The sequence below is a fragment of the Camelina sativa genome, chromosome 6, assembly GCF_030686135.1.
Source record: "Camelina sativa cultivar CO46 ecotype springtype chromosome 6, ASM3068613v1".
Classification (NCBI taxonomy): Eukaryota; Viridiplantae; Streptophyta; class Magnoliopsida; order Brassicales; family Brassicaceae; genus Camelina; species Camelina sativa.
In genome coordinates, this window is record NC_141885.1 from 15245610 (window position 1) to 15265022 (window position 19413).

At 35.5% G+C, this 19413-nt stretch overlaps 4 protein-coding genes across 4 annotated transcripts; 2 read left to right on the top strand and 2 right to left on the bottom strand.

The window, feature by feature from the left end:
• Positions 1-168: 168 nt before the first annotated feature.
• On the top strand, positions 169-5352 carry LOC104790973 (PH, RCC1 and FYVE domains-containing protein 1-like). The gene is made up of 9 exons (XM_087453055.1): positions 169-537; positions 654-874; positions 958-1044; positions 1146-1235; positions 1327-1407; positions 1494-1685; positions 1778-3940; positions 4026-4172; positions 4251-5352. The coding sequence occupies exons 2-9, from the start codon at positions 827-829 to the stop codon at positions 4308-4310; spliced, it is 2868 nt and encodes a 955-aa protein (XP_087309181.1). The 5' UTR covers positions 169-537; positions 654-826; the 3' UTR covers positions 4311-5352.
• On the bottom strand, positions 4338-5278 carry LOC104790972 (pectinesterase 1). Its single transcript, XM_010516771.3, has one exon. It carries the CDS (start codon positions 5276-5278, stop codon positions 4553-4555), a length of 726 nt encoding a protein of 241 aa, XP_010515073.1. The 3' UTR covers positions 4338-4552.
• A 7519-nt stretch (positions 5353-12871) lies between the features above and the next one.
• LOC104790975 (microtubule-associated protein RP/EB family member 1A) lies at positions 12872-15240 on the top strand. The gene is made up of 8 exons (XM_010516773.3): positions 12872-13312; positions 13565-13633; positions 13729-13815; positions 13917-14023; positions 14118-14260; positions 14340-14386; positions 14504-14617; positions 14834-15240. The coding sequence occupies exons 1-8, from the start codon at positions 13205-13207 to the stop codon at positions 15011-15013; spliced, it is 855 nt and encodes a 284-aa protein (XP_010515075.1). The 5' UTR covers positions 12872-13204; the 3' UTR covers positions 15014-15240.
• On the bottom strand, positions 15220-18721 carry LOC104790976 (RINT1-like protein MAG2). The gene is made up of 4 exons (XM_010516775.3): positions 17942-18721; positions 17695-17796; positions 17442-17542; positions 15220-17350 (listed from the first exon to the last, which is right to left on the bottom strand). Exons 1-4 carry the CDS (start codon positions 18240-18242, stop codon positions 15461-15463), a joined length of 2394 nt encoding a protein of 797 aa, XP_010515077.1. The 5' UTR covers positions 18243-18721; the 3' UTR covers positions 15220-15460.
• Positions 18722-19413: the final 692 nt, after the last annotated feature.

Sequence of the window (19413 nt, forward strand, 5' to 3'; positions counted from 1 at the left end):
AGTTGAAATGGTTTGGACTTTCGAGAAGAATTGATATAAAGTTTTGTTCTATTTACATTGAAATATAATGTTTTTATATCATTCTAATATAAGTTTTGATTAAACTGAAAAGAAAACATTGCACCTGAAAAAAAAAGGAATGGAAACAACTGTAAATAACAGATAAACGCATCTGAGACCAACAATAATAAAAAAGGACCTTTTTCTCTTACCAGTTCCTGTTGTTGTCGTCGTCGTCGCTGGGTCATAATCACGTTCTTGTGTTTTCTCTTTTCCTCTCGCTCCCCCCCCCCCCCCCCCCCCATTACAAATCTATCTGATTCTCCTCGTTTTGAAGCCAGAAACCTAGACGAGGAAAGCCAGAAAAGGGTAGGATTAGGGGTAATTATTAGTTCGTCACCACCCATTGGATTGCTAGGAGCTCCTCCTCTGGCTCTCAACAACATCTATTTGTTGCGTAATTTCAATTAGATTTGTTCCAGAAACAATAAAGTTTTTCTTTTGGAATTGTGTCGTGTGAACCAAGGAAGGAACTAGGTATGAGTTTTCGATCATTCGTGTCATCGTATTATTAATAAAGATTACTGATCCCCTGTCTTTGTTATGGTATCCCTGCTTCCTACTTGATAATTAAAGAATATGTGATTCCATAGGAGAAATCAGCAGTTGTTACGTCGCGATGAGATATTCGATTGCAAGGCTTTAGGATCAGGAACTTAGGGAATCCAAGGCAAAAGGAGTTTTATTTATATGGGGCGAGCATTGGAATCATCTGGTGCTCTTTTTCTAGTTTGCTATTGTAATCTCAACTATCTTAATACTTGGAATGGCTTGTTTCCAGAGAAATATTCCCACAGAGAGGGAGAATGAGCAGGTTGGTTTGAGTTCTTTTGGGTCAAGGTTATCTTAAATCTCTCTAAAGTTTGATTCAGTGTTTACAATAAAACTTGGTTGCAGACGATAGCAATTCTGAAGAAAGGGGCTTATCTATTAAAACACGGACGCCGTGGGAAGCCTAAATTCTACCCTTTTCGGCTTTCAAGCGTACCATTCATAAACATTCAGTTTCTTTACAAAATGCACAAACACATTATGTGGCTGAAGATGGTGTGTTTTGATAGTGAGCTTTCCTCAACTGTTTGCAGGATGAAATATATCTGTTATGGTATTGTGGCAAAAAGGAGAAACGTCTTAACCTGAGTTCTGTGACAAGGATCATACCTGGACAGCGAACTGTAAGTTGAAATGTCTGAATATCATTTATCTGGGCACAGTTTTGCTGCAGATTATCTCAACAAACGAATGTACTTGTAAGAACTTTTCCAGGCAGTTTTCCGACGATATCCTCAACCCACCAAGGAATATCAATCCTTCTCTCTTCTATATGGCGACCGGTCTCTGGATTTGGTTCGTGTTTTGCCCCCTGTGGTCTTTTTGCTGTTGTTTCCTGATATGTATTAGCTCTCTTCTGAACACTGAATCCTCATGGATAGGTATGTAAGGACAAGGATGAAGCTGAGTTCTGGCTCACTACCCTTCGAGCTCTTCTCTCACGAAACAACTCTTCTGCATTGGTACTTCACTCAAGAAGCCGTAGTCTTGCTCCTGACAATGGAGAACAGAGTAGTACGAGCAAGAACTCTACGTCCAACATTAGATCCGTCAGCAGTGACACAAGCTACGAGGTTTTTTTTGTTAGTTGTTTTCTTTCTTCATGAGAGCACCATCAGGTTGTTTCCTACTTAATATCTTCCTGTTTCATCTGGCACTTTCGCAGGAACATGTAAAAAAGGCCTCAGGATCTCACAGCAACACTCCACAGAGACTGGGGAAAGTTTTCTCAGAGGTTTTGTCACAAACTGCAGTACTAAAGGCACTCTCTTTGGACGAACTGATCCATAAACCTCATACTTCGCCTCCAGAGGCTATAGAGAATCGATCTACTAATCACTCCCCTGCCGTTGATACATGTAAATATAGCATTTCCAGCGCAGTGAGCTCATCTAGTCAAGGATCTTCTTTTGAAGACTTGAAGTCTCTTTGTGATGTCTTCGTTTGGGGAGAAAGTATTGGAGATGGGTTATTAGGAGGTGGTATGCACAAAAGTAGCAGCAGCTCTTCTCTAACGACCGAGTCTTTTTTGCCCAAAGTCCTGAAATCACATGTGGCACTTGATGCCCAGAGTATTTCTTGCGGCACCAATTATGCAGTGTTAGTCACAAAGCAGGGACAGATGTACAGCTGGGGAGACGAATCTGGTGGAAGGTTAGGACATGGAGTTTGTTCCTACGTTCCACATCCAAAACTTATCGATGAATTTGACGGAGCACCTGTGGAGTCAGCTGACTGTGGAGAATTTCATACTTGTGCTGTAACAGCCTCAGGGGATTTGTATGCTTGGGGCGATGGAGCACATAATGCCGGTCTCCTTGGACTTGGTAGTGAAGCTAGCCATTGGAAACCAGTACGAATCCTTGGTCAGATGGAGGGTATAAATGTTAAAATTATATCTTGCGGACCTTGGCATACAGCTTTTGTGACATCAGAAGGTAAGCTGTTTACATTTGGTGATGGTACTTTTGGTGCGCTTGGGCATGGTGATCGTATAAGCACAAACATACCTAGAGAAGTCGATGCGCTAAGTGGCTGCAGAACGATAAAGACAGCTTGTGGTGTTTGGCATTCAGCTGCTGTTGTCAGTGTTTTCGGTGAGGCCACATCATCAGGAAAGCTCTTTACTTGGGGTGATGGAGACGATGGGAGACTCGGACATGGTGATATAGAGTCTAGACTAATCCCATCTTGTGTAACTGAACTGGATACAACTAGCTTTCAGCAGGTAGCTTGTGGTCAGAGCATTACCATTGCTCTCTCTGTGTCTGGACAAGTTTACGCAATGGGAATTGCTGATCCGAGTCAAGATAATGCTGTGAGAGCTCCTTCTTGCATTGAAGGGGGTCTAGGAAAGAGTTTTGTCCAAGAAGTGGCTTGCGGGTTTCACCATATCGCGGTTTTGAACGCAAAAGCTGAGGTCTACACTTGGGGCAAAGGATCAAACGGACAGCTCGGGCACGGAGACACCGAACATAGAAGCACGCCGACTCTTGTGAAAGCTTTGAAAGGTAAACAAGTGAGGAAAGTGGTGTGCGGTTCTAATTACACAGCAACCATTTGTCTTCACAAACCAATTACGGGTACTGACAGTTCTAGGTGCTCCGGTTGTCGCCATCCTTTTAACTACATGAGGAAGCTCCACAACTGTTATAACTGTGGGAGTGTCTTCTGTAATTCATGCACTAGTAAGAAATCCTTAGCAGCAGCCATGGCTCCCAAAACGAACAGGCCTTACCGTGTTTGTGATGACTGCTATATCAAACTCGAAGGAGTTAGAGAATCTTTAATAACCCCGGCGAATAGTGCCAGATTTTCAAATGCAAGTCTACAATCAAGCTGTAACGAGATGGACGACATTGGCATAACACCGCAGCGTCAGCTTCTTAGGGTGGATTCATTTGATTTCTTCAGACAAACTAAGATCCCGGACCTGAAAACCATTGGTGAAACTTCAGGAGCAAGCTGCTCATCGTCGAGTCACTCAAATCTGGATACTAAAGGTAGTTTTAACATGAAAGGCATACGGCAACTCTCCAGGCTTACCTCTTTTGATTCAGTTAGCCAAGAAGGCAAACAACGCACCAAGCATTGCGCTTCAAAATCAGACACATCCTCTCTTATAAGACACTCAGTGACTTCTGGTATCCCGTTTTCACGTAGAGGTTCTGTTGAGTTGTTTCCTTTGTCGATAAAATCCAGCCCGGTTGAATCTGTTGCTACAACTTCCGACTTCACCGCCGACATTACAGATCATGACTTACTACAAGAAGGGCCAAAGAAATCCAATCAGTGCCTGAGCCATGAAATATCAGTACTCAAAGCACAGGTTAGTCCAACCATTTAAACTTGTATTGAATCAAATGTAGGTTGTGGATGAAAAGACAAAGTAAAAAACTAGAACTACTACTCAGGTGGAAGAGCTTACCCTAAAATCAAAAGAACTAGAAGATGAACTGGGAATGACTTCAAAGAAACTCGAAGTTGCGGTGTTAATGGCGCAGGATGATGCAGAGAAGATCAAATCTTCAGAAGAGATAGTTAGGTCCCTAACTCTGCAGGTACATTTCATCATTTACTAGTCCTACTTTGATATTATATGATTCTCGACCTCCATCAATATATTTTTCTTATTCCAGTTGATGAACGCAACCAAGAACGAAGTAGACAACACAAAGAGACGCCGAAGCTCATTTTGATTTAAAACTATAGAGAACAACCTCTAATTTTGATCAAAGTAAGTAAAATAGATTGAGAATGTAAAATACAAGATTTTTCATTTTCATCAAATTACATATACCAAAAACAAAAGCAAATGTAGTAATTAGTAATTACTTACAGAGCAGAGCCAAGAACAGAGAGCTCACAACACAAACACATACATATGAATTTCGAAATTGACAAACAAGAGAAAAAAGTTCCAACCTTTTTGTGATTTTGTTTAGTGAAGTATCACCAAAAGCTTCTTCATTTGGCTAACAATGGCCAAGCTAATACTCATCATCTGATTAGCCATCTCCATCTCTTTCTTGATCTCGTTCCCCACAACTGTTCCCATTTCTTCAATCCCATCGGAACAAGTCTCACCGTCGGTCATGGCGGCGCTGATCCACGTCTTGACATCTCCGACGACTTCTTTCGTCAACAAATTCCCTCCCTTTTTCGTCTCCTTCTCGATCTCAGACATTGACTCGTTGATTTGACTCAGCGCGTCGGTGTAAAGCTTCACGCAATCACCAACCGCCGCGTCCTCAGGCATATCGTTGATTGATCGGAAAGACACAGAGAGTCTCGAGACTTCCTTAGAAGCGGCTCGAAGAGAAAGCTCCAGGATTGATTCAGGGCTCAGTTTCGAATCAGATTCGTTGAGAGGAGAAGACAAAGAATCGAAACAAGTCTCTGGGTAACGAGTCACGGCGCAGACTGTCTTGAGAGAAGCGGAGGAGATAGGAGGATGGTGGGGAGGAGAAGGAGAAGAGTGAGTGAAAGCTCCGGCCGTTAAAGCGACGACGGCGAGGATTAAGAGGAGAGATACGACTGAGACGGTGGCGATTAGGGTTTGACGGTAAGAGGATGAAGATGGTTTGGGAAGTGGAGAATGATGATGAATTTGGTTTTCTTGATCTGATACTTTGCCGTAACCTTTCAAGGTGTTGATCGACTCCATTGAATCGGAGGAAGATGAATAATGAATCTTTGGGAGAGATGAGAATAAAAAAAAAAGTCAAAGAAGAAGAAGTTGAAAAAAAATGAAGCTTTTGTAGGCATTTTTGATATAAGCCCCAAAGTCCACACAACGTATCTCTAACTTAACTTCCACACGTCTTCTATTCTTGTGTATAGAAAAAAAAATGTAACTTCAAATCATAGTTTTAAGATCACATAATCTGTAAGTTAGTTGTATTTTTCGATCACTTAACGGCTACTATTAATATGTGTTTAAATCATAGTTTTAAGTTCACATATGTCTAAAATCGTAGTTTGGTTTTGTCGTTAACCAGAATTTTTGAAAGATTGCCGAACAACAAATAAGTAGCATGACAAGTAAAGCATAGCATAAAGACTAACCTGATGTTATGGTTTAGGCTAACAACATGAAAATGACTCTTCTCAAATAAACCATGTCTTCAAAAATTGGAAAAAAGTTAAAGGTGTGTATTTGTTTATTCAAAAATGTCTTCTCTTTAAAATCATATGAAAATTATTCTTAAAAATTTGATATTTATCCAAATACATGTGTAATCCAAATTATTCTTTAAAAAAATATATCATTTCTCTAATAATTACTTATATATAATCTAACAAAACATTGTCATGCCTGCATCAACAATACATACAAAAAGAATCTTGTAGTTGCATTAGCTTAACTATAACCAAAATCAATTTTTAATATTAGAATTAGTTTAATGTAAAATTATTCTTAAAAATTTGATATTTAGGTTTGTTCATTTTCTGTTCTTTTTAACATTGTTTAGTTTACTTTCTAAAGGTACAAATATGGGAGAAGTCTTCCCTGCTAAGATCAATCTGCTTGAATTAACATACACAATTGGAGCAAAAACCATCTCTCACCCATTATTCATCACTCACTCTTGTGGAGACGGTTAAATAGATACTTGGCCTCGATCAATTCTTACAAGTAGAGAATTCATTTATGGGTCCTCTGATCAAGATGTGTAATAGAAAATTGCAATGTTCTGCAAAGATTACTCATTTTCTTCTTGCAAGACGTCTTAAGACGAAGAAAAAGAGGGAGTTGTGGTTTCATATAAGCGGCCATGCCTAAAATTTAGTGGAGATAATCATGCAACTCATGCAGAAAATGAGGCCAATCAGTACCATACACTAGCATACTTGTAAACATGTCTACGACATACAAATGAAAATTCATTGGATGAAAGGTATTCACCGGGAATGTTGCTGCTCAGGGAAGGTATTTTTCTTGCAATATTCACAAGTGGTGGCAGATTCCCAGATTCCAATCTCCGAAGAGCACTAGATTCAGATGTGCTTGGTAGCTATGCATGGGGTAGAGATGCATACAAGTTGCTATTGGAATTAGTTAATAATATATCGAAAGAAAAACTAGACAAGAAAGTATTTACACTGCTATGTTTTTATTTCAAAGGGCTACTGTTATTATGTGTTTAAAATACGGGTTTAAATCATAATTTTAGATCACAAAATCTAAAATCATAGTTTGAGTTTGCCGGTAACCAGAATTTTGAAAGATTGCAGAACAACAAATAAGTAGCATGACAAGTAAAACATAGCATAAGACTAACCTAATGTTATGGTTTAGGCTAACGATATGAACATGACTCTACTCAAAGAAATCATGTCTTCAAAAATTGGGAAAAGTAAAATATGTGCATTTTCTAATACAATTTTTTTGCAAAAATGTCTTCTCTTTAAAATTATATAAAAATTATTCTTAAAAATTTGATATTTATCCAAATACATGTGTAATCTTCTAAAATCATACACAAACTACTTGTATACGTGTGTAAATACCTTATAAATAATATCTTATAAATACCTTACAAATACTTTATAGATATCTTAATAAATTTGTCATCTAAAACTTTATAAAACCTTATACTTGAATTGAATCTCTAAGTAATAATTATCATCCAGATGTACCTTGTAGACTTTATAAAACTTGATAAATTTTATAATTTTTTTTGAATTTAATGAGGAGTATTTATTAAAATAGAAAACTAAATAGACATTTTTGATATTAAACACACCAAAAGAGATATTTTCAAACATTTGTTCAATTTTCTTTGTCCAAATTATTTTCAAATATAATATTGGTAACCAATAACAATTTAGAAAGATTTCTGCAAATCCATGTATGATTTCATTCGTTAGAGAATGTCACTTGATATAGTTTCATTGTGAAATCGAAAAACCTGTCGGATATTGATGTTTGCACTACGATCAATCATCAATCATGTTGTATTTTTTTTTTCAACTTCTTCAATTCAAACAATCTTATAAATAATTAAGTATTTTATTCACCTTCATCTATTTTTCTCAAAATGTCACCACCACATTATAAATTACCATTTCTCAGTTGACAAAAAAGAATATACATTCTAATATTTACCTATATATATAATCTAACAAAACATTGTCATGTGTAGCGTAACATGAATATAAAAGTAAGGTTTTACTCTCTCCTTATTGGTTTTTTTAGCATTTAAGTTTTTTTAAAATTAATAATTATTTTAAATTAAATAAAAATGTAATAATGTACATTAATTTGTACTTTAAATCCACATTTTACTACTAAATTATAATTGAAATTACATAAATATGAATTGACTATTTTTCCATTCATTTTCATTCAAACACACTATAAATTATAAATATAACTCCTCTAATTAAATTATTTTAGAAATGTAACTTTCATCCCTTGAAATCTTATAAATAACCATGCTCACATCATCATCCACCATATCTCAAATTCTAAATATTTTCTTTGTTTTGTTTATGTTCTTGCATGAGTTCAAAACTCATAGTAAGAATGTGATTATATAATTTGTACATTTTTTTTTAATGTATTTCTTCCTTCCTTCTTTGTATTCTTATGATTTTTAATTTTCAACTACATATGTATAATAAATTATTTTAGAAATGTAACTTTCATCCCTTGAAATCTTATAAATAACCATTCTCACACCATCATCCACCATATCTCATATTCTAAATATTATTTGTTTTGTTTATGTTCTTGCATGAGTTCAAAACTTATGGTTAGAGTGTGATTATATCTTTTTTAGATTTCTCTTATATTTTGTTCAAAATTATTTTTTTGTTTTTGGGTTTTTTTTCCTTCCTAATTTGTCTTCTTATGTTTTTAATTTTCAATTACATATGTATTATAAATTTTTGGTGGCTGTAAAAAAGAATTATTCACTCTCTCCTTGGTCCATTTAGCATTTAATTTCTAAAAAATAATATTTATTTTTAATTAAGTAAAATTATAATAATGTACATTAATCTATACTTTAAATCCACACTTTACTACTAAATTGTAACTGAAATTACATAAATATGAATTGACTGTTTTTCCATTCATTTTAATTCAAACACACTATAAATTATAACTGTAACTCCTCTAATTAAATTATTTTAGATCTCTTGAATTCTTATTAATAACCATTCTCACATCATCATCCACCATATCTCAAATTATAAATATTTTCTTTGTTTTGTTTATGTTCTTGCATGGGTTCAAAACTCATGGTAAGAGTGTGATTATATATTTTGTTAGATTTATCGTATATTTTGTTCATTTTTTATGTATTTCTTCCTTCCTTCTTTGTCTTCTTATTATTTAATTTTCAATTACATATGTGTAATAAATTATTTTAGAAATGTAACTTCCATCCTTTGAAATCCTATAAATAACCATTCTCACATCATCATTAACTATATCTCAAATTCTAAATATTTTTTTTTGTTTTGTTTATGTTCTTGCTTGGGTTCAAAACTCATGGTAAGAGTGTGATTATATATTTTATTAGATTTATCTTATTTTGTTCAAAATTTATCTCTTCGTTTTTATGTATTTCTTCCTTCCTTCTTTGTCTTCTTATTATTTTTAATTTTCAATTACATATGTATAATAAATTATTTTAGAAATATAACTTACATCCGTTGAAATCCTTTTAATAACCATTCTCACATCATCATCCACCATATCTCAAATTCTAAATTTCTTTTTTTTTTGTTTTGTTTATGTTCTTGCATGGGTTCACAACTCATGATAAGAGTGTGATTATATATTTTGTTAGATTTATCTTATTTTGTTCAAATGTTTTTTTTTTTAATGTATTTCTTCATTCCTTCTTTTTCTGCTGATTATTTTTTAATTTTTAATTACATATGTATAATAAAATTTTGGTGGCTGTAAAACAAATATAGATGCAGATTCAACAATACTAAATTTCGATCAAAGCCCAATGAGGGAATGAAGCTGAAAAAATCATCTTCATTCATGTATATTTATTTTATTTTTGAAAGTATGCAATGTTTTAACAAAATAAACTATTATAATCCAATTATTAAATAAAAACTTTAACTCTCTCTTACCTCCAAAAAATCTGTAATCATTATATTTAGTTCTTTTGATCCAAAATATAATTTTATAAAGATCATTATAATGTTTATTTAATTCAAAATTTGTAATTTAATGATTTTCTATATAAAACACAATTTGATATTCCATTTCCAAAATTTTACTATAAAGAATAATCGTTAGAATTTTACCTAGCAATAAGGTGAATATAAAAAAGATTAAAAAAAAAAAATAATCTTTGGGATCTTTTTATTGCATTTCATATGATTTTATAGAAATATATTTAATTCTCCCTATAAAATAATTTTTGAATTTAATTATTAAATGTTTTAGGTAAATTTTGAATATCATAGTAAATTTATATTTTTATCATTAACAATAGTTCTTAAATAAGTGCTATATTTTGATATTGTATGATTTGAATTAATAAAGTGTATTATTGACATTTACAAAATTTGTTTGTTATATATGTATTTTTAGGGAGAATTTCAAAAATACATCATTTTCAATCTCATTTTTCAGAAATACTGTTTTAAAATTTTTTATTAAAAAATCTTCTCATAAAATTCTAATAGTTTTATGATTATTACATAAACTAAAATGAATTAACATACTTAATACAACAACCCGCGCATATGCGCAGGACAATACCTAGTACATACAAAAAGCAATGTTGTAGTTGCATTAGCTTAACTATAATCGTTTGTCCAAAAAAAAAAAGCTTAACTATAATCAAAATCAATTTTCAATAATAGAATTAGTTTAATGTAAAATTATATCATGACCACGACAACGACAATGACCAAATAAATTTTCAATGTAATGTGGTAAACAAAATTGTGATAAAAATAAAAATCTATTTAAATGATGAATTATAAATATTTAATTTCAACAATGTCAACTAGAATCAAAGATGGTTGCTACTTTGGTTTAGTGATCTAAAACCATGACACTATTAATATTAAGGGTTGAGTAACAATGTCAAGTCGTCAAGGTTCCAACTTGGTCACAGAGTTTTCACAGTCAAGGATTTTCAAAAGATGACCTTGGTAAACTTTGGATGTTTTCAACATCGAAATACATAATTCAACATCTCGTTGAGCAAAGAAGGGGGAAAATATCATAAAAATCCTCAACTTACCAAAACTGTTGAAAAAAGCATGAACTAAGAGTTTGACTCTGCCAAATAAGACACGTTGAAAAGTCAACTAACGGACTAATTTAACGGGTTAAGTCAATGTTAACAGATTCAGTTAAAACTTCAAAACGACGTCATTTTGCTTTTAAAAAAAAAAGTGACATACATGAGTTTTGAACCCGACATCTTTGAAGAAAACATGTGCTACTTAACCATCTGAGCTATAACGATTAACAATTCATTGGGCACAAAAGTTAGATATAATTTAAACTGATGATTTGGGAAAGAGCTGATCGGAAACGAATCGGCTCGTAAAAGAGTTGTTTATCTAAACGAGTTGATTGAGAGAGGTGGTGACGGATGAGAAGAGAGAGAGCTGAGTCGAGGTTGTCAATGTGGTTAATTGAATCTGAATTTTGAACTACTCCATTTTCTGGGATTTGAAAGATTTGGTTGTTGATGTGATTAATTGAATGTGAATCTTGTTTTTTTGGCCTAAGTTTTTAGTCGGAAACATCTACTTTCGTTTAATCTCTACATCTAATTTTGGTCGGAGATGCGAGATCGAATCTAGGGTTTTGAAAAAGGAAAGAGCTTCGACATCAACTGCTGTCGGAGAAGAGGCGGTGGTGGGGAGGAGAGTGTTGCCGCCTTGGATGGATCTGCTGTACGAACAGGGTTGTGGTGAGAAATGGAAAGAAGAAAGAGAAAGTGAAGCGACTTTAAGTATATTTGTTTGTAGAACAACAACATTAAAGTATTCTAGTCGAGTGGTTAAGTAAGTTGTTGTTGTCTCTCATGGGTGATGAGTTTGAACGGGTTCAATCTCATTTATGATTGTTTTTCTTTTTCTTTTATAAGCAAAACGACGTCGTTTTAATTGAATATATAAGCATTGACTTCCGTTAAATTAGTCCGTTAGTTGACTTGTCAACGTGTCTTATTTGGCAGAGTCAACAAGAGTTTGAGATTTATCCAAAAAAATCAATAAAAATTAAGTATTTATTTCACCATATGTAGAGTTCATGCTTCTTTTCAACAGTTTTGGTAAGTTGAAGATTTTTATGACATTTTTCCCATGAAAGAAGGGATATTGGTCCCAATTGACCATGGAGGGTGCTTTTCCATTGTGGTAATTTGATTTATCTATTTTAGTTTAATGTTTATAGGTATGACTGGACTTTATGGGAACAAGCAAAAGTCTCTTGCTCGAGATGGTCGTATATGTGGAGGCTCTTGATTTTGAAAAAGATTTGACGATTCTTAAAGCCAATGGTATTTAATTGGGAGATAAATCTCTCTTTGTCTTCAAATCCAACATTTGGTGTTGAAGGAAGGTGTTTTAAGAGTCTATGTGGCTCGAGATATCACACAATTGATGACAAATCATCTTTGTCAAATTAATTATGAGTGCCAAGTTTATCACTATCAGAGAAATCAAGGCGAAAAGCAACTAATGAAAGATATCAAAAGGAATGTAAAGAAACTGCTGGATGAACTGAAAGAGTAAGTGTTCTTTATATATATCATGAAATCATTATATATATATGTAATTCAAATGTAGATATGTGCAACAAATCAAAGATTATTAATATATTTTTTGTTTGAAATCTTCGAATCTTGCACTTCTAAACTATCGTTATATCGCATGTTACTATAGTTTTAATTTTGTCACTTGCTTAGAGTTCACCAATTTGAAAATTTATGAAACTGAAATTTCATTGTTTGACAACTTAAGAAATTAAGGCTCAACATTTATGAATTTGTTTTGGATTCATTGTTCTCAAAATTTGTAGGTCCTTTAAACTAGCAAACTTCATGTTATTTTTTCAACCAAAAATTCTATTGTTAATTTATTAATCTATCTCAAACCTTGGTATATATTAAAAAAAAAAGTAACATTAGATTTTTATTAAACAGAAATCGTTAACGGGTTTAAAAATCATTACAAAATCATTCAAAAATCCTCAAAAATATCTATCAAATTTTTTTTCTCATATATGAGTATTATTTTTTTCCTCCAAAAGAAATTCACAAATCAAAATTCACAACCACACACAGAAACATCAAAATACAAAAATTAAAACAAATAAAATTAAAAATTAAAAAATTAAAAAAAAAAAATTGGCCAACTTTACAGTTGCCGCTGTCAGCCGTTTCCTTCCTCCTCTCTTCCTCCTTTTTCACTATTCAGTTCTCTCTCTCTCTCTTTCTCTCAAATCCTTTCAAAAATCGAAACAGATCCAAAAATCAAAAAATACAATAAACTCAGTTCTCAATTTTTCATCATCACCCGATTCTTCTTCTATCGCCGTCGTTTCCAAAGAAATAAAAGAGAGAGAGAACCAAAAAAAAAAAAACTCAAAATGGCGACGAACATTGGAATGATGGATAGTGCTTACTTCGTCGGAAGAAACGAGATTCTCACTTGGATTAATGATCGTCTTCACCTCAATCTCTCTCGCGTCGAAGAGGTATACTTATATCTCTCTCTCTCTCTTGTTGTTTGTATATGTATCTGCTGCATGTGAGGCTTTCTCTTAATTCGTGTAGTGTTGATTTGTTTCGTTTACTGCCATATAGATTCACTGTTGTTTGTTGTGATGAGATCTAAAAGAGTCCTACTAGTTTTGTATTGAACTAACTTGTTCTTGAATGAAACTTCGTCTCACTACTGTTGTCTCTTCTCTTTAATCTAAGTAAAAAATTTCTGGGTTTTTGTTTAGGCTGCATCTGGTGCTGTTCAATGTCAGATGCTTGATATGACCTTTCCAGGAGTTGTGCCAATGCACAAGGTGGATTTGTTTTTTTAACTTTCTTTATATTTGTAAATCTTGTGGTTAATTTGCTTCTTGGCTGCTTAATATCATGTTACATTTTCCTCTGCAAGGTTAACTTTGATGCAAAAAACGAGTACGACATGATACAAAACTACAAGGTCTTGCAAGATGTGTTCAACAAGCTGAAAATTACAAAGGTAAATCAAATCGATTATCTCTTTTGCTTTCCTGGAGGTACCTGTGTGCGTGTCTATTTTTTTACTCACCTTGTTTTTGTCTTACTGAGAAAATACCTCAGCCATTGGAAATTAACAGGCTTGTCAAAGGTCGACCATTGGATAACTTGGAGTTTCTGCAATGGCTGAAGCGTTTCTGTGATTCCATTAATGGTGGCATTATGAATGAGTATGGGGTTTCATCTTTCAGTTTTTTTTGGGATTTGTTACCTTTCCATTGTTTCTCAAACGATTAAGCTCTTAAAATTGATGGTCTCTTACAGGAACTATAATCCGGTGGAACGAAGATCAAGAGGTGGTAAAGAGAGGAGTGTCAAGGGAGTTAACAAGATTCCAAAGTCACTGCAAACTAACAATAATCATCCTTCATCCAATTCCAGTTCGATTGGTCTTACCAAAGCCTCAGGTCTGCCTCTTAAACATCAGGTTTTACTTTTGAAACAATATTGTCTCATTCTAAACATCGTTGGGATCATAATTCGCAGGGCCCAAGCTAGCAAAAGCAGCTGAAGTGCAGGCTTTGTCAAAGGAGGTACACTGCCATTGATCCTATCGCTCTTAGTATAAGCTTTCTACTACACCTATTCTCTAATGGATGTAACGTCCATCATATGTCATATATAACCCTTTTTCATCTTCTACAATACAGCTTGCGGATCTCAAGATCTCTACTGATCTCTTGGAAAAAGAAAGAGACTTTTACTTCTCCAAGCTCCGGGATGTAGAGATACTCTGCCAAACTCCTGAACTAGATGATATTCCGGTAAGCGTTTGCGTCAAGCCTGTTCCTTTTTTTTAACCTGGTTCAGTTTATCTTGTATAGTATGTATAGTATGTAAAATAAAGAGTTCTTTAACAATGAACTCCTCATTGCACAACCAGATTTATCAGCGAGCACATTTAATGCTTCCGTCGTATATACCCAACATTTGTGGAGATCATTGTGTTTGACTCTGATTTATGCTTCCCTGGAATGCAGATAGTGGTAGCAGTGAAGAAGATACTGTATGCAACCGATGCAGATGAATCTGTACTAGAAGACGCTCAAGAGTACTTAAACCAGTCCCTAGGAGTTGAAGCTGCAGCTGAAGCTGAAGCTGAAGAGGAAGGAAACGGAGAACAAGAAGAAGAAGAAGAGGAAGAAAAGACTCAAGCCTAAGCACTGACTATTAACAATCCTAAGTAGAAGAAATTTCTGGATCGAATTGTTCCAGAGTGACGAACATTGGCTGGCCGTGGCCTTCTCTTCAAAGTTTCCTTTGTTAAAAGTCTTAAAAGAGAACTTACTGAAACTTGAAGATGAATGAGCTTCTATTAGAAAGCTTAGTTTGAGAACAATGAGACTCAGTTGCGTAATCAAGAGGCTTTTTCTTGTTTTAAAACAAATTACTTTGACTCAAAGTGAGAAGCGAGACGAATCAACCAAGGCTAGTTAGTACAATTGAAATTAAAAGATCCAAGTTATACTTTAATCCACAAATAAATGAAATGATCCCACCTATCCGTATTCGTGGGCGTCTATTCAAAACATATGAATGTACCTTTCCTTCCTAGTCTGACTCTCCGAGGACATCAGTGAGATATTGATTTGCTGAAAGAGGTCTAACTAAGAGAACACTCTACTCTTAGCTACCTTCTTTGCTTCGGTTTCACTCAAATACCGAACTCCGTTTTCGCGTAACCACTTAGCACCTCTACTCAGACCGTCCTTCACTTGCTTCTCTTCCATCTTCAAAAGCGTAAGCCCCTCGCTTAGTTTAGGAAAGAAACCTTCAGGTCTAACGCACCATGCCCTGAAAACCCCATATAAAACCTCCATGTCTCCTTTAAACCTCTCGACTCCATCATTGGAAAACTTCACATTCGCCATCAAGATGCTGTTGAAGAACAACCTGTCAATCTCTGAGGCTAGACTCCTCCACATAGCTGTAAAGTCTGCTTTGTTTAGATTTTCTTCTATTATAGACGTTTTCCCTTGCAAGTAGTCCAGAGCCCCAACTAGTGTCCTTGAAACCGTCCATTCTTTGTCCTTCTTCTCCTGCCATTGCTTTCTGTTTTTAATGTAGTCTCGAGTTCGTGCATCAAAACCCCTCAAGACCACCACAGACAACTTGTTGATCCACTCTAGTCGGAACTTCTCCAGCTTCTCAAATTCGTCTCCGAAAATACCTTCAGATGGTTCTGTAAAGTTCTCCACTCCTGGAATTTCCTGTGGATCGTGCTGTCCAGTTCCCATTTCAAGGAAAAAAACATCCTCACTCCATTCTTCTAAGACAGATTCAATATAGTGACCAGCATTTATAGAGTTTGAGACCTTAACTAGATCATTATTCTCGGTTAATGCAGTTAGTCCTTCGGCTTCTTGGCACCTGAGAAGGACGCAATCCAAGAACTTCTGAATTGTTGGTGCGGCTGCCAGTCTCAGGAACCTTGCCCTCAGGTAAATGGCCGGCACTGATTTGGATCGTTCAATAATTGATGACAAGTGCTGCAGAAAGATGCTAGATATAATTGGTGGTCTGTAAACGTTGGAAGTGGAGATGAGTTCGTCTTGGACCTTCACAGTCCAGTTTCTGTCGTAATCAATCTCCGCCTTGAATTTGACGAGCCTCTCATCTAGCTCTATTTCTGCCCATAAATCCAGCCAATCAGGTCTGTCACAGAAGACTGACAGAGACGAAATTCTCAAAAGATTCCCATCTTCTTGAAGCGAAAGAATTCCTGATTGTGATACCAGAGACTGGACTCGCTTATCAAAAGAGATCATCAGGTCAATGAGATGGAGCCATGAAACCTTGGCCTCAGAACGAAGATCAGATTCAGTTGCTTCGCTTAGCTGACCAACATAGATAGGGAATATCTCTTTTACCAAGTACAAAGACAGTGAGCTAACCATGGCCGAAACCCACTCTTCTCGGCAACTGTACCCAGCTAATTTTGCTTCATCAACGAGCGGTTGTAACAACTCATCCATAGAATCGACATAGTCCTTTGTGATTTTAAACACAAGTTCAAAAATGAACTCAGGCTTTTCACTCCACTTTGTAAAATGTTTCTGTGATGCAACTGTCAGAGGGTTGACCAGCTCCTCAATTGCCCAGAGTGGCTGGTGGAAAAGAACATTTTCTCCCTTATGGCTCCCAAGCTGCCGCGACTTTCTTTGTAACTGCAACCCCTGCAGGCTGCAGAGGGCATGAAAATTTCCACAGTATTGACTTTTGAGACTCCCTTCCATGGTGAAAAGCGGATTATGGACATCTTCTGACTTCGAATCAGGACTCGCTGAAGTTAGTGTAGAAATCTGAGGTGGCCATCCAAGAGACGAAAGCAAGGCTCTGTAATCAGAAATTGCTTGAGGTCTCATCATGGCTAAAGCTCTATCTACTCGGTGATCAACAGCAGAAACAAGACGTGCCCACCGAGGATGTCTCCTTGCCACTGAGTTCAATATCTCTTCAGTAGTTTTAAGCGTTTTGATAGCATGTAGACGCACTTCCTAAAATCAGTAAAAGTTCCAGAACATTTGAGCCACACATACGGTCTAAAGTTTGATACATAGTAATCAAGCTAAAAGACAGTGTGCTTACTTCAAAACCACTTGACCGAGATGTTCTCAAGTTTTTATTCATAGAAGACATCACAGCATCCTCAATATCACCCACTAGCGTATCAAGTTTTAGTGCAGTCTCTGAAACATAAAGAACCATCTTGAAACGTTGAACGTAACTAAAAACTAATCTTGATAAATCCATCGAAAAAACACCAAATCACACAACCTAAAGCTATTGTTTCTCAGAAAACTATCTGACGCCTTTAACACCAAATGAAAAGCCAACGTACCAACATAAGCCCGCACAGACTCAACTTGTGCTACTTCCTTCGCTAATGAAGGAAGCTCCTCCCCAGCTACATGCTCCGTCGTCGTCTCCTCATTTCCGCCATCTAAATTGAATTAAACAGACAAAATTCCCAACATTTGCGTACATCAACCACCACCAGAGATCAAATATTCAAATTTGACTACAACATTTCACGATCATAATCTGCATTTCGCTGTTTCTACAGATGAGGATGAAAGCATACGAACCTGACGGGGAACGCGGAACGCAGGTAGAAGAAGAAGAAGAGAGATGAGCCAATTTGGCATTAACCTCGAAAAATAGACCACCGACGCGATCCGAAAACGAAGCGTAAGAAGCGAGACCTGACTCGAGCTGGCGATTTAATCCGGCTAATCTCTGATCCAATTCGGAAATCTCAGTCCGTAACTCGGCAACCAGACCCGGAGAATGAGAGAGATCTCCGGCGTCTCTGAACCTGTCATCGAGGAAGCTAAATACCGAAGCGGAGAAGCTCGTGACCTGAGGAAGTGGTTTGATCGCGTCCATTCGCGGTTCGTCGTTGGCTTCAATTTCATCAATGAGAGAATTCGTTAGAAGAAGGATACTGAGTCATTGACTCGGAGTGCTAACGAGTTTTTGGTAACACGGATAATGGGCCTTATTTTAGCCCGTTAAGGAACAAACAGAACAGTAGTTTCAAAATAAATGGATTCATTGCATAAGTTGACCGGATCAAACCACTTGATATGAAACATGCTCTGATAGGACTGAGGCTCGTCTACTTCATATTGCTCGCTCTTGTGACTGTGTCAAACTGCTTCATCACGGCCACAACATGTATCACCCGCCAAAGACATCCTTTTAAAGGTCTCTTCTTAAGTCCTAAAACTGAAACTAAGAGAATCTGATCCAGCTACGATATATGAAACTCTCTAATTACACACTCAGGGCCAGCTCGAGGCTAAAGCCCGACAAGCAGATGCTTTAGACATCAAAAATATATGAATAATTTAAGGGCATCATTCAGCAAAAAATTCATTCCCTTTAGACAGCAAATATATTCGGTCCCGCCCTGCACACACTAAATGTTAATTAGCTAAACTGTTGAAGATTCTCAGGTAGAACCTAAATCATTCATTGTATTGCTCTCTCGTATGAGAAGATGTACGTACGGATCTAGGTACCAAATTTTTTAGTCAAAAAATAAACCATGCATGGTCACACCAAATTTGGATATGTATTTTGAGATATCATTCAAGGTGGTACATAAATAAATGAATACTTTTTTTTTTTTACTACTTCGAGCACATGAGATCATCACATACATGAGATTTGAATGAAACGTTTTGAGAAATCTCTTTATATAAATATATATATATATATATATATATCGGTAAGAGTGAACCCGTAATGTGTTGTTTATGAAACGAATACGTGCGCAATACAAAAAAGAGTGACCGAGTGAGGAAAGATCGACTCATCCAATTGATATAATTTAGAAAGACTTGGTTTATTCATTAAAATAAGATAGATATTTATAATAATGGTAGAAATAATATAATAACTTAATAAGACGGATAAGTACTAATGTAAATAATACATAAGAGATATATGTAAATACTCCTAATGTATATCTATTAGATCTTTCTAAGATCTTGACCGTTGATATTGGTAAATCTCCGGTTCTGTTGATATTTTCCGGCAAGCTTATACGTGG